The 14,030-nt window shown below is 38.6% G+C and overlaps 1 protein-coding gene and 1 long non-coding RNA gene across 3 annotated transcripts; both read left to right on the forward strand.

Moving 5' to 3' along the window:
- Positions 1-3,411: 3,411 nt before the first annotated feature.
- LOC136244447 (uncharacterized) lies at positions 3,412-5,610 on the forward strand. 2 transcript variants are annotated; one of them, XM_066036032.1, is made up of 4 exons: positions 3,412-3,440; positions 3,551-3,753; positions 4,271-4,757; positions 4,838-5,610. In XM_066036032.1, the coding sequence occupies exons 2-4, from the start codon at positions 3,655-3,657 to the stop codon at positions 5,377-5,379; spliced, it is 1,128 nt and encodes a 375-aa protein (XP_065892104.1). In that variant the 5' UTR covers positions 3,412-3,440; positions 3,551-3,654; the 3' UTR covers positions 5,380-5,610. The 2 variants fall into 2 exon arrangements, with proteins under 2 accessions (XP_065892104.1, XP_065892102.1); XM_066036030.1 differs by lacking the exon at positions 3,412-3,440 and having other exon boundaries at positions 3,528-3,753.
- A 2,215-nt stretch (positions 5,611-7,825) lies between these two features.
- On the forward strand, positions 7,826-13,823 carry LOC136244487 (uncharacterized). Its single transcript, XR_010695343.1, has 3 exons — positions 7,826-7,952; positions 13,577-13,661; positions 13,716-13,823. It is a non-coding gene; the product is annotated as an uncharacterized lncRNA (long non-coding RNA).
- Positions 13,824-14,030: the final 207 nt, after the last annotated feature.

Genomic DNA, 14,030 nt, shown 5'->3' on the forward strand with positions numbered 1-14,030 from the left:
TCATGGTCACTAATTCCAGCTATGCTTTGAATGTTGAGTATGGTGGAAGGTTTATTTGAAGATACTAAATCTAGCGTGTTGAAATCGCGTGTAGGAAAAGTGACAAGCTATTGAAGTCCATGATCTTGCAGGATTTCTAATGAATATTCATGTATTGCTCTGAACGATGAGCTATGTTTTACGAGGCTTTCTGACCAGTCGATACCTGGTAGGTTGAAATCACCAGTTAATAGGATAGTGGGGTTGTTCGTAGTTTCATTTAATTGGTGTAATGATAAGTCTAGTTGGGTGAGAGAGTATTCGTCATTGATATGTGGTCTATAGTATGCTGCTATGTACAATGGGGAGCCAGAAATTATTAGTTTTGCCCATATGATCTCGCAGTCCGTGCTGAGAGAAGGTAGATCAACAGATGAGAGCTTATTAGAAACTGCTAGGAGCACTCCTCCATACCCATCAGGCCTGTCTTTGCGATAGATATTATAACCAAGTTCAGGTGGGATTATTTCACTATTCATTACATCTGGGGTTAACCACGTTTCTGTTCCAGCAAGAATGTCTGGTTTCTCTTTATCAATCAAAGCTATCAGATCAGGTTTTTTATTCCGGATTGATTGAAAATTTATAAGTAGAATTTTTAAATGATTAGAAGTCTTATTACATGTTGCAGGTAGTCAATTAGAAGCTTGGTCAGGAGGTGGCGTTTTTGTAGCAGTTGCAGATAATCTGTTCATAAGTTGCAATTGTTGGTTCTGAATTGTTGCATGAAGTTTATTAAGTACGAATAAGCTTTGATTTCGGATCTTTATGAATTGCCTGGCTACTCCCTTTTCTATCAAACATCTTCTTTCTTTTAGCAAAAGAGATTCTGCAACTCTTTCTTCAGCAGTAAGATCAGGCTTCACAAAAACTGGTTTGGAAAGCTTGCTCTTTCCGTTCAGGATGCTGGAGGCATCTGTGTATCTTAAGAACTTGACTAGGACAGGTCTGGGTCTGTTTGCCTCCGGATTATATTTCCCCAAACGATAACAGTCTTTGATTGAGCTTTCATCAATTGGAGGACTTTCTAGTTTTTGAAAAAGCTGATGTAACACTTTTAACATCCATTTGCAGCCTGTCCTGTCTAGTAGTATTGGAAGGGTTTTCTTCTAGGCCATACACAACTACATTTAATTTTCTTTCAGGTGGGGCTGCTTGCTGGCTTTTTGGTTCACTGGGCTTTGTAGGAACAGGTGGAGTAGTTTCATTGATTGGGGCTGGTAAAGGCTCTTGAGCTCCTTCTAATTTTGCTAGTTTATTAGATAGTGATTTTACGGTTTCCTTCAGATCACATATTTCCTTGTATTGCTTAGTGCATGTACAAAATGAACACAAATAAGGGGTGGACTCGTTCAAATTGTCAAAAGCAGGGCGTGACAAACCAGCACACATACGATGGATCCACCCTTGGCAGTCCCCTTCACAGAAAACTGCGTCTTGGCCCTCAGTGGATTCACTAGCCTCTAGTATACTGCAGTCACAAACTATACATACCTCGCATTTGTTGTCTTCTTCGAGCGTACCCTTCGTCTTTTTTCCAGCAACGCCTGACGGAGGAGTGTTGTGTACTGGTTGCTTCCGCTTCGTAGTCCTTCTCGTGTGTTTAGGGGTGCTCATTTCGTCTTGGGCATTCCAAATAGTGCTTCCCGTTGGTAATATCTTTAAAACTAACTATCTTCAACGAGTAGATTCTACCGTGTGATGTTAGATAGTTCAGAAAATTACTAGTAACGCAAAAAAAAAAGAAAACATACAAAACAGGTTAAAAAAATTTAACCTGTTTTGCTTCACTTCAAACAAAACAGGTTAAATTTTTTCGTCTATTTTCAAGTGATTCCCAGTCCAGCTGGTCCATGAAATTACAATGGGATCACATGTATTTGTTACAGTGCGGGCTGTCCTGTGTTGGATCTACTCTAGAGTTGAAATTTCAAGGTAGACTCACTGCCAATGTACTGACACTAGTACTGTTGTAGCATGTTTAAGTGGAGGACAAATGAAATAGTAATGCTAGATTATTTATGTACACAAATTTTTCATAATGAAATTGATATCCCATTTTGATTTGTACTTCCACTTTGCAACATATTCAAGAACAAGAAGCTACCACACTTAATCTCCAACCACTGTCATTAATTAACCAAGATCTCACTAGTCTGTAATTCACCTTACTGTAGTGATTTTATTGATTCATCTGTATGTTTTCTTCATTTTCCTTTGAAGTTGTACCAAGAGTTCATAATAAGGTGGAGAGTGTCTAACTTGAATGCATTCACCAAACACCCTGCTTATAGTAACACCTCGGCCTTATTTCAGAACAAAGGCTTTACCTTCTTCAGCAACACTAATCAACAGTTTTCTATCCCCCAGTAAAGGTGTTGATTTGATGAAAGGTGAACTTTACGCAGGGTGTTTGTACAGGCCATACTGAGAGTTAGACACTCTCCCCCATACAAATATTACGAACTCTTCGTTGTACAGTATAGGTAAACAAAGATAAGTTTCTCTCCCATCTTATTCTAGGATTTCTATTGACTAGGAAAATTCAATTATTTGTATACAGGCTCAAAATTGAGAAAATATAAAGAAAGTGAATTAATATTATAGTCAGTTTGCTTTTGGATATTTAATGTCTCCAACCGCAACAAAAATTCGATGAATCCATGCATCTCATCACTGGTCGTCTGAACATTCTGAAAGTGATACCTCACTTGAGGGACTCCAGGGTGAACAGATATTGCATCAGATGAAGTACTATCTAAAGCTACTTGTTGTGACCTTCTGGTGAGCCAAGTATTGACTAACTGGCAGATGTGATTGTTGATACCATAGTGTCCTAATTTAACTAATATAATCTTTGATGTGGGACACTATCAAACGCTTTAGCAAAGTCAAGGAGAATGACATCGGTTTGTTTCTGTTGGTCTAGAGCACATGACAAGTCTTCTACCAGTGAAATAAATTGGGTAACACAAGAGTGCTGGGTATCAATGAGAATGTTGTTAGAGTTTAAATGTTCCATTATGGAATGATATATAATGTGTTCCATAGTTTTGGAGCACACAGAAGTCAGTGATATTGGTCGGTAGCTTGCGGTACTAGTACGGTTTTCTTTCTTGAAAACCGGACATGCATTGGCCATGAACCAATTGGATGGTAGTATACCTGTGAACAAGGTATTACGGAACAATTAGCTGCAGGTATACAACTAGCGTCTTTATCAAATCGAGCGTGCATTACAAAAAAGTATCCGACCTTTGTTAGCCTGAAGAACCTTCATGTTACGGTATAGTGATGATGGGAGTCATCGTTATTTCATTGGTCCATTTTCACGTGACACCATAAACGTGATGACCACATCCGCGATATAGTTACGTCATCTAAAATTAGCTAATGATCAGGTAGTTAACGCCCATCAGTTGTTTGACGGAGCTTGCTATAAAAGCTATGTGCAAATCGTACTTGTCGCATAAAGTTATTTTGATGGATGTACTGTTGTTGTTCTATATAGTGTTGGGAATCTCTACCGGTCTGGTGGCATCAACCTACACCTGGGCTACTCTACCGTCGCGCCTGGCTCGCGTGTACACTGAAAACGAGGCGACTGAACAACCTATGACTTCACAACCGACTGTAACGCTGCGAAGGGGTCAGTCGACTCAAGATTTGTCTATTAGTCAAGTTACTACAGACATTCTAAGGCGTCTCTTTCGTGTAAGTTACTGTACAGTTTAAGTTGGCGCCTCATTTGGGTTAGAAAATTTGTCAGATTGTTGATCTAGAGGTATAGAAACTGCCTGTTTGGTATAGAAGTATTATACATTACGGAGGTGTTGAATTTACTGAAGTTTCCACCAGTGTTCGAATCCCGTTACACCGTGCGTGACTGCGTAAAACACTGCGTAGAGGTCTTTTTATCACGCTAACCACGGTTAGCACTACATGATGAGAGGTGGTTATGCCAAGCTAGTTAGTGTGATAGAATAACATCTACGAACTGCTCTACGCAGTCACGCACGGCGTTACGGGATTCGAACACTGATGAAAACCTCAGTATAGAGCCCAGCCGTCGGAGGTTTCAGTGTCTTCAGCTATGGCTAGCTCTGCATGCATGTATGCAGTATAGCTGAGCTACTGAACTGAATAGTGCGCATTTGTATAGACTCTAGTGCTGCTGCATAGCTGATTTTTAACACGTTTATAGCTAACCCAGGCATGTTGTATGTTACAGGTTGATCCCAACGAAGCTTGGTTAAAAGATGACATAGACGACACCCCATACTTTCCAGACGACAGTGGTAAATTCAATTTACATGAAGTAAATAACATAGGTTACGCTACTCTACTTGTTGAGGGACCTCTGGCAGCTCCATCTACAAACAATACCAGTGTATCTCGTGCCGTAACCCCTACCGGGAACCTTTCGCTTCTCCATGCACAAGGTCCTAGCTCCAGCCTGCAGCAGTCCCCACCTACCTGGCGGTCAGTTACTCGTCAAAAGAAGGCGGCCAGCTGTACTTTGAAAGTAACCAGAGCTGCCATGACTATGATAGGGCATACTGCTAATTTTAAATTATCTAGTGTAGCGTTTATTGAATTGGTCGATGGTACAGCAAATTTGGGTTACATTTCCACAGTGATTAAAAACAAATGGGGTGAAGACTGCGTTATTGTGACAAACGAGGGCCTTCGGCTGGAGGACTCTTCAGCAACTCAAGGTATAGTTATCCCCTGATAGCTACATTTAGCTAAATGTATAGCTATGTGACATTCATGTAGCTTTCTTTGTTCTACATAGGGTTAAACTTCTGGAAGTCTCCGAGAAGGAAGTTGTACGCTGTTTCTATTAATGATGTACGTGCCGCAATGGGAGAGCCGAGTGATAACAGCCGAAAGAGATCTTGCCCTTCCGAATGGAATGAGAATGCTGCGGATGCGGGTAATCCACTGAAAAGACAATTAGAAGATACTGAATCAAAACTAGATTATGTAATGTCCGATTTACTGCAAATTAAGGAAACCTTCGAGCAAACCGTTCAATTAACTAAAGATACGCCGATTCCTGTTGGCTTGAAGAAAAGCATAAAGGACAATTTTAAATGTCGCTTATGCCTTACATCGCCACTCAACCCACCTATAGTCATCACTAAATGCTGTCGTGTGATACTTGGCTGTGAGCCCTGCATCAATGGGTGGTTTGTTGGAGATGATGCTCTTACAAAATGTTGTCCCTCGTGCAGAGTGGAACGTGGCTACAGCGAGGTGATGGTGTTGAGGGGACTAGATGATTTTTTGACTACGATCAAGTGTCTTCAAGAAGTTAATGTTAGTCAGGAATGACTATTTAATAACTTGTGGCCATGTGAACCGTATTAATTACAGTGTGATTCAGCGATTTTATTACATTTTGTCAGTATACATATGCTGTCAGCTATTTAGCTATATAGCTACATGCTTTTGTTGTACATGCTATTGTTACTTTTGTATACTAGGCTATGCATTGTTGTATCCTTTTAGTTCAGTATATATGCTACCATTGTTGTAGTTACTCCAGTGTTGTATACTTTATCAGTTGTTTACAATTAAAAGTATAAAATACATTTATTTGTATATATATATATAGCTAGCTTGTGAGTAATGCATGTAATTAACATCCACACACCTGTGAAACACTGCCAAAATTTGGACTTGCCTTATTTTGTAGGTTGGAGTTTACTATAGCTGTAGTGTGAGATGGGGTCCTACAGTTTAATTCTAAAAATTTAGCCACATAGTCAATTCTGGTGTCAAGCTGACAGCTATATAGCTAGCCTATAGCCATACCTGTTCTTCAGTCAACCATGTTTCTATAGTATAAATATGTTGCATGGTTAGAGACTTATAACAAAGGCAAAACAACTAAATACAGAGCCTTAAGTTGTCACTCTTTTCCAGCCAAGTATTCAGTGCATGCACTTGCTTCGTGTGTATTCTAATAAATCAGCACGCTGCCGGCATGTCCGTGAATCTGCAGTTTCGAGAATAAAACACGCGGTCAGGTTGTTCCTCAAAAAGAAGGCTAGCTAAAGTGCGTGTAAGTTATGGTGTTTATGCAGTGGTACTATATGATAAATAGATTGGAGTGTCTGAATTTAACAGCGTGTCAGATTTTGCCATGATGCCCGGGCAGTAGCCCAGTTACATGCATCATCGCTTCACTGGCCGCAGGTCTGGCGAGGGATGTGGAATCCTCAAGAAGCTGGCTTAGCTAGCTGTATTATAACTACTTGGCTTGCTTTTTTATGAAAAACTAGCATTGTAGAATTAACTAGCTATAGGATGCATGCCCACGCAGTTAATTCACCCGGCCTGTATTAATGAGGGCTATAGATACAACTTACAAGCAATTAGTAACCCGTGCACTGTGGTCTTAATCATGTTTAGCTATTTGTATGTAAATGAATACTTGAAACGTAATATTACTGCAATAATCGCTTGTGAAAAGTGTAGGGAAGGGTTTTCAGACATTTAGTAATTTAAGAATATACTGGTTAACCCTCAAGTTTGTGCTATATTGCTTTGCTCCAACTGTAAACAACTTGTGCCTGCCTTCTGCAGCAAGCGCAAGAATTATCAATGGTCACTTAGGCTAGGCAAACTTGATTACTTGTTTCTCAATTGCTGTTATCAATCATGTACACACATATTTTGATGCTAAGAAGGCTGGCTATCGTTTTACTGCACAGCAAATGCCACTTTAACCTCAGAAATAATCATAAAACATAAGTACTAGTTCTTAAAAGGTTTTAGCAAACCTTAATTCATAGTACTAGACAGCTTGATTTGTGTATTTTCTTTAATACTGAAAAATGAATTCCATCCTACATGAAAATCCAAATTTTTGTGGATGAGAAACAAGTAATCAAATTTGCCTGGCCTTATTAGAGAGGTGGTTTAAATCTAAGCCTTTATACAAAAGATCAGGATAGACTAGCACTCTAAAGACCATATAGTGTTGTATAAGTGCTCTAGAAATCTAATTCAGAGTCACAGAGATTAATCTAGCACGTCCCAACCTAATCTCGTAGGACAGGTCTTTGAAACCCTCAACACTCGGTATAAGCGCCTGCGCCTTATACTAAAAGGCGTAAGATTGTGGATTTGGCCTGCTAAGTTAAGTTGCACGGGGCTTACAAGCTAACCTCTACTACTATATAACTCTGTATTAGACTTTAGAGCATGTGTACAACACTATATGGTCTTTGGCATGCTGTGGAGTGCTGGTCTAGTCCTTCGCACATGCGCTTATAAATGGATAAGCGCTATGACAATATCGACGCCTGGGTCTGGAAGCAAAGAGTGCTAGCTGTAAAATCAGCGTTAGGTATGAAAAATAACTGTTATATAAATGTAAAAGTGCTTTTTGAAAGCGTCCGTGTCCGTGTCCGACTGTATCCGCCTTTTCCAACTACCCTTTTGTGCTATATTGTTTTACTCCAACTGTAAACAACTTGTGTAATATTTTGTCTGTTTTCCGTTTTGTCTGTTGTCTGTATTCTGTTTTGTATCTCCCTTACCATTAATGGTTTGTATAAGTTAATTTTGTTTTGTGACAATTCTTGTATGTACATTTAATTCTTTCAAGTTTAATAAATTAATTGTAATAATGAGTGATAGTCAAGTGTCCCTTAAGTTACGCAGTGGTCGCCATAGAAAGAACAAGGGTGGCAATCCACCACAGAGTCAACCAATCTCTTCTAATTCTTTAGAGCCAACTGCAATGAACAGATTGTTAAACACACAGCCAGTCAACAAGGACTCGCCTGGAAGAGTGCCGCCTGCCATTCCTGCTCAACCTGTTGACCTGACCTCACCATCCAAAGGTCCTACACAACGATCAACAACCACTGAACCACATGCTCTACAACAAGAAGGTACCAATAAATTACATGTTAACACTTCCAATGAACACACGGGAAGCCAAAATTCCTCCATTGGGACTGATGGCACTGGGAACTCTAGGTGTTTCCAACCTGAACCCTAATCTCAACCCTCTGTGCTATATTGTTTTACTCCAACTGTGAGCAATTGTGCCTGTCTTTAGCAGCAAGTGCAAGAATTGTCAAAGTTCTGCATATGATAGTCACTTATTAGAGAGGTGCATTGTCTTGCTTACATGAAAGATCAGTGTGTTTAACCAAATTGACCTTATTAGTGAGGTGTCCAGATTTCAGGGGTCTGTATGTGTGTGTGCTATAACACAATTGAAAAACTGATGTCCTGATTATATTTATTAGTAGGAGTGAATAATAAAAGAGGAGAGTGTCTAACTTCAGTATAGCCTAAGGCATCAAGTCTATAGGCTTCCCTCTAATTTATAAGAGAAGTCTTTGATCTGTCAAAGTAGCTAGCTACTTTGAGTTTCACTACTGAGTGTTAACTTACTCCATCAACACTTTAATCGTAAAATGTATGGGTTTACTATAATAACCAGTAAAGACTTGAAGTTCTCATTTTGATATCAGTACTGAAGTTAGATACTCTCTCTTTTATTATTCACTTTTGTTATTAGTGAGGTGTCTTTAATAGCAGAGGTACTGGCTAGGTGAGGTCATTTATTGCATCAGTACAATAATTACTACATGTGAGGCATTGAATATCAATTATAGTGGAATGCTAAAAGTAATGAATGCTTTGATAGTGTGGTGTAGCCACCAAGAGTATAGACAAATTTTTACAAGAAGCAAGGAGACATCCTTAAGCTATTTAAGGCATTTTGGTAGTGAGACAATATTTTTATTCTCAAAGAATATTAATAGCTATATGCACTTCCTTGCATAGAGTAGTGGAGGAAATATCAGTAAGAGCACAGCAAAAATAATTTATTTTTGAAGCTGTCTCTAAACAATCATATAGGATCAGAACTTATACTGTATAGCCTAAATATTTCAAGGTTGCTGATTTTGTGGTTTTGGGTGTTATCAGCGAAAATTTTACCCTCAAAATATTTAGACCTCCATATAGTCTAATACATTTTGGAAGTGTTCGCAAATCCACAAAAATTTTATTTTTAGCAACATTGCTCAACCTCGAAATATTTGCCCCTCGAATATTTAGGCTACACAGTACAAGCCCTTCACCTTTCATACACTTTACAAGTGATCATATAGCAGTACAGAATTGTGCATCAACTGTTACATATCAGGTGCTTGTCATGTGAAAGTGTTGACAGTGTAGTAGGGGAGGAGTTTCAGAAATTTAATTTAACTGTCACTGGTCAACCCTTTGTGCTATACTGTTTTTCTCCAACTGTAAACAACATGTGCCTGCCTTCAGCAGCAACTGCAAGAATTGTCAAAGTTCTGTATAATATGATGGTCACTTACTAGAGAGGTGCATTGTCTTGTTTAAGTCTATTTGTACAAAAAATCAATGTGTTTTGATTACCAAAGTTGTCTTATTAGTGAGGTGTCCTGATTCCAGGGGTCTGTGTATGTGCGTACAACAATACGTTTGTGACCCAGTCTGGGAAAACCGGTCTTATTGTCTATTAAAAGTATTGAGAAATGCTGGTTTTAAGCAGTTAGTGTGTTGTAGCTCGCCTGAAGCTGTGTGTACCAAATTTTCACATGTTTTACACGAATTCTCCTTCCTTTACACCAATTTAGATAGTTTTTGAACTGAGGTTGACTGTATCATGCGAGCTCTAAAAGGGGAGGGAGGCGGGGGCCCAGAAGGAGGGCAAGACACACCACACATACAGATCGCCACTGAGCTTGGGAAAAGCAGCCAGCAAAACCACTCAAGTCTAAATGATTTTGATTATGAAATTAGATAGCTTATTCATGCAGCTTGGGTGAAGAATCAAATCTGCTGACATGGGTGATACGACTGGTTTCCCAGACTGGGTCACATTTGAAAAACTGGTAACCTGATTATATATCAATATCAAAATAGTGTAATGCTAAAAGTAATCAGTGCCTTGATAGTGTGGTGTAGCCACCAAAGGTATAGACAAATTCTTCCTTCACAAGAAGCAAGGGGACATCCTTATAAGCTATTGAAGGCATTTTGGTAGTAAGACAAGATTTTTATTCTAATAATTATCAAGGATGAGAATGCATTCCTTGCAAAGTAGTGGAGGCAAGATCAACAAAACTATACCTCTGATGAGATGAGCACAACAAAGACAATTTATTTTTGTATTGACTTGAAGCTGTTTTAACTAGAAGTATTTGTATAAGCAATCCTACAGGATAGTACTTCTACAGTACAAAGTGACCATATATAGAAGAGCAGTGTGGTATTGTTGCATAATCACTAGACAATATGACACCAGGCTGGTACTTGCCATGTGAAAGTGTTGACAGTGTAGGGGAGGGTTTTCAGAAATTTAATTTAAGAATACTGTCGCTGGTCAACCCTTTGTGCTATGTATATCATTTTGCCCCAACTGTAAACAACTTGTGCCTGCCTTCAGCAGCAATTGCAAGTGCAAGAATTGTGTATAATTATGATGGTCACTTATTAGAGAGGTACATTGTCTTGGTTTAAACAGTCTATAGTTTATCTGTATACAATCATATTAAAAAAAATTATACAAAGGATCAGTGTGTTTTGATTACCGAAGTGGCCTTATTACTATTAGTGTGGTGTCCTGGTGGGTACTGTTAGTGAGGCGTGTGTGCTTGTGCATGCATACAATAATATAATTAAAACCATTCACTACAAGTGTCAGGGTATCCTTATTAGTGAGGTTTCTTGATTTTTTGCAGGAATCTAAATGTGCGTGTACACTATAGCTCATATCAATGATGTCAATATCCCAGTTATCACTGCAACATAGCCACCAAGATAATTGTATATCATCTGATGAATATCAGATACGTTGTCACTGCTCCAATGTAATGCAGAGGTTATTGTGATCAAGTGTGTGTGTGTGTGCATTGGTGCTGTTAATGTTTGTGTAACAGTGAACGGTGAAACCTACTAGTGATCACCTTTTTATGGTGGCATTACTTAATTGTATGAACATATTTCTTGGCCTCATAAAGGCCATCTCATTATAGTGCCTAGGTTCCAAACAAGACCTGGGGAACCATTACCTCATTAATAAGATCACCTCATTATAGTGTCCATGTCAAGTAGCTCTCGAACATAGCTGAGGTGTACTTCATGACCTCATTAATAAGACCACCTCATTATAGTGTCCATTTGAAGTAGGTCCCTGCCTAACCTCAGAAATACAACCACATCATAGCGCATGGAGTTTGTAACCATTCTCTACTTTGTTAGTGTGTACTGAGATGAAGGTATGCAGTATTGGTTATTAGTGCATATGCTAATTAAAGAGCCAGTGTTTTTGATAAATTCCAACAGTTGTTTACCAGAAGAAGTGGGATATGTGGTATGCAGCTCACTTTAATTGCATTTTGTGTCATGTGAGTCTCAATACAGCAAAACCTGTGTATTAAGGACACCTTGGGACCAAACAAAAGTGTTCTGATTATTAAGGTGTCCTGATTTTCCAGGTCAGATTGCATGCTAACGGACATTTTGGGACCATCCAGATTATACAAGTGTCCTCATTTTCAAGTGTCCTGATTAACAGGTTCCACTGTAGCTGTAATACAAAACCAACAAACGATGGAGTTTACTAGGGCTTGGTAGATCTTTGTTTTGAATGAGCCCCTGTTAGACACACAAAGTATTTTTCACCATTTCTCCTAGTCTAGCGCTGCCCACTCCTTCGCAAAAGTAAAGGTCTACAGATCCCATATCATTTCAAAAGGAATTTAATTAGGCAGTGTATGTAAGTGCTGGTTACATTGCTAATTGGCTTTAAGAGTCATTTGGGATCTGTATTTCTCCAGACCCTTACTTTTTGCAAAGTGGCAGATGGCACCAGACTACATAGGCTCCTACAAAACAAAGTACACGGCCATAAACTTTATGTGAAGCATGTTAAATACCCACTGAGCCCTAGTGAATTTCATTGTTGGCTGTTTTTATACTGCGACTGATAGTAATATACAAGCCATACTATGCAGGTCCTACCTCCTGTGGTTGTTTTAGTGATGTCACTTAGCATCAGAAATATTTATTACACGGATAAAAGCACCAAGTTTTTTCTGATGCTTCGTTGAAGCATTTTGACTAAATTTTAGAGGAGGTGCATTATTATTGGTCGATGCTTGTATCAAGAATTGGAATGCATACTTATCTAATAGAGTAGTTGGTCCATGTATCTTCTCGCCATCCATAATCTTATTAATCAAAACTTGAAGATTCTTACGTAGAATTAAGGTATTTGGAATTAGCAAATTCCAGTTGCTGTATTTTTAATTTAGAAGTTAAACTGTTGTGTTACATAGGTTAGTAACTATGCGTATGAGGCACAACTATTATCGTAGTGAGTTGATTTGTTTGGCAGCTTCTATTCTTGCAGAAATTATGGACATGATTTTTCTAAACAATGCATGCTGCTCCTGATTATGTGATCGTGGTTTTCAATGTTTCTATTGACCTTTCTCAGCCTGGGTAGGTCAATAGTTGATTGTGTTACTCAATAAACATTAATCGTCACTGCCAGACCACCAGAAAGTACAGATGTGGGCTACTGGAAGTAAGACAGGAGAGTGCATCTTATTTATAATTCTGTGTTTCAGTATTATTTGTGTTTAGTGGCATAAACAAGTAAATAAGCAATGTGCTAGCAGAAGCTTGATTAGTTTGTTTCTTTCAATAGGTAGTTGCTCTAAGTATACATAGGTTATTGTACAAATGCAGGTATCTGGCTATTTTTTTTAAAGACATGAGGAATGGCACAATAATCACCATGGGTGAAGTTCAAGGTAATTATTGTGCCATCTAAATAGTGCATTGCTTGTGCAGCTCTGGTCACTGCCAGTAATAGTGGATTTCTGATTGACTTAGTGCTAAAATAATTCACTGGTAGGCTTCCCAGATGAAAATGATCAGTAATGCTTTCTTTACACTCTAGCAATGATTTCTGGTAGCTGGAATTTAAATTCTGAATTGTCCTGAGTAGTGCACAGGTTGCCAAGTATGTCATTGGGTATAGACACTACACCAAGGCATATCTGTTAAAGCATCAACATTATAGAATTTTTCCTTTTGCAACTGCAGCCACACTAGATGAGAAAACTATTGTGAAATTGTAAAATGTGGAATTGTGAGCTAACAAATGATGCACTGACACATGTTGGATATGGAATACAACAGACAACAAATCATATATATGATCCCATGTGATCATATGATTCTGGCGTACATTTATTTATATATCCCAGCTCAAAATATTGTTCCATGCATGTTTGTATATGTGCGTGTGCGTGTGTAGCATGTTCAAATGTAAGTACTGTGACATATTTTGATACACAAATGTAGCTATAGTGGAAACTGTCTAAGCCAGTCAGGGCCAAATTTTTTTGGCCTAGTGCATAAACATGCATGTGTAATTCATGTGTATGCATCTACATATTGTACTAGATGTGGCCTCCATTTCTTTGTATCATTTTCAACTCCCACCCCATAGGTGTGCAAGAGAGAATGTAACAAGAGAAAAGATAGAAAAGATATGTAGTTGATTTCTCACTGCAGTAGAAAAGGTGTTCTTCAATGTAAGCTACATTCCGTTTTGTGTTGCTACCTGGCTATTATCATGTGTACTGCAGGCCACCACAGTGGACTCAAGAACAGTCTCCTAATATTGCTGGTAGATAGGAAGGTGATGATGCACTTGGACGACGTGACTAGAGTAGTTGAACTTTTTTTTTAGCTGGATATTTACTCTCATATCCTGATACAATACATTATGTATTGTAATAATTATGTTGTTTACAGACTTTTGTTTATCAGTTGAAGTAATACAATACATTGTAGCTTATATTTAAATGTACTTGTTGTTTGTCACAGGGATTTTATCCAGCCATGCAGTTAATCATTGTTCCCCTGCTTTTATGTACTGTATGTCTACGTATGTACCGAAG

The sequence above is a fragment of the Dysidea avara genome, chromosome 14 (genome assembly GCF_963678975.1).
Source record: "Dysidea avara chromosome 14, odDysAvar1.4, whole genome shotgun sequence".
Classification (NCBI taxonomy): Eukaryota; Metazoa; Porifera; class Demospongiae; order Dictyoceratida; family Dysideidae; genus Dysidea; species Dysidea avara.

Excerpts from the sequence above, each read along its gene's own strand:
- LOC136244447 (XM_066036032.1), top strand. The coding sequence starts at position 3,655 with ATGACTTCACAACCGACTGTAACGCTGCGAAGGGGTCAGTCGACTCAA. Across the intron at positions 3,754-4,270 it reads TTCTAAGGCGTCTCTTTCGT|GTTGATCCCAACGAAGCTTG; the intron begins GTAAGTTACTGT and ends TGTATGTTACAG. Across the intron at positions 4,758-4,837 it reads GGACTCTTCAGCAACTCAAG|GGTTAAACTTCTGGAAGTCT; the intron begins GTATAGTTATCC and ends TGTTCTACATAG.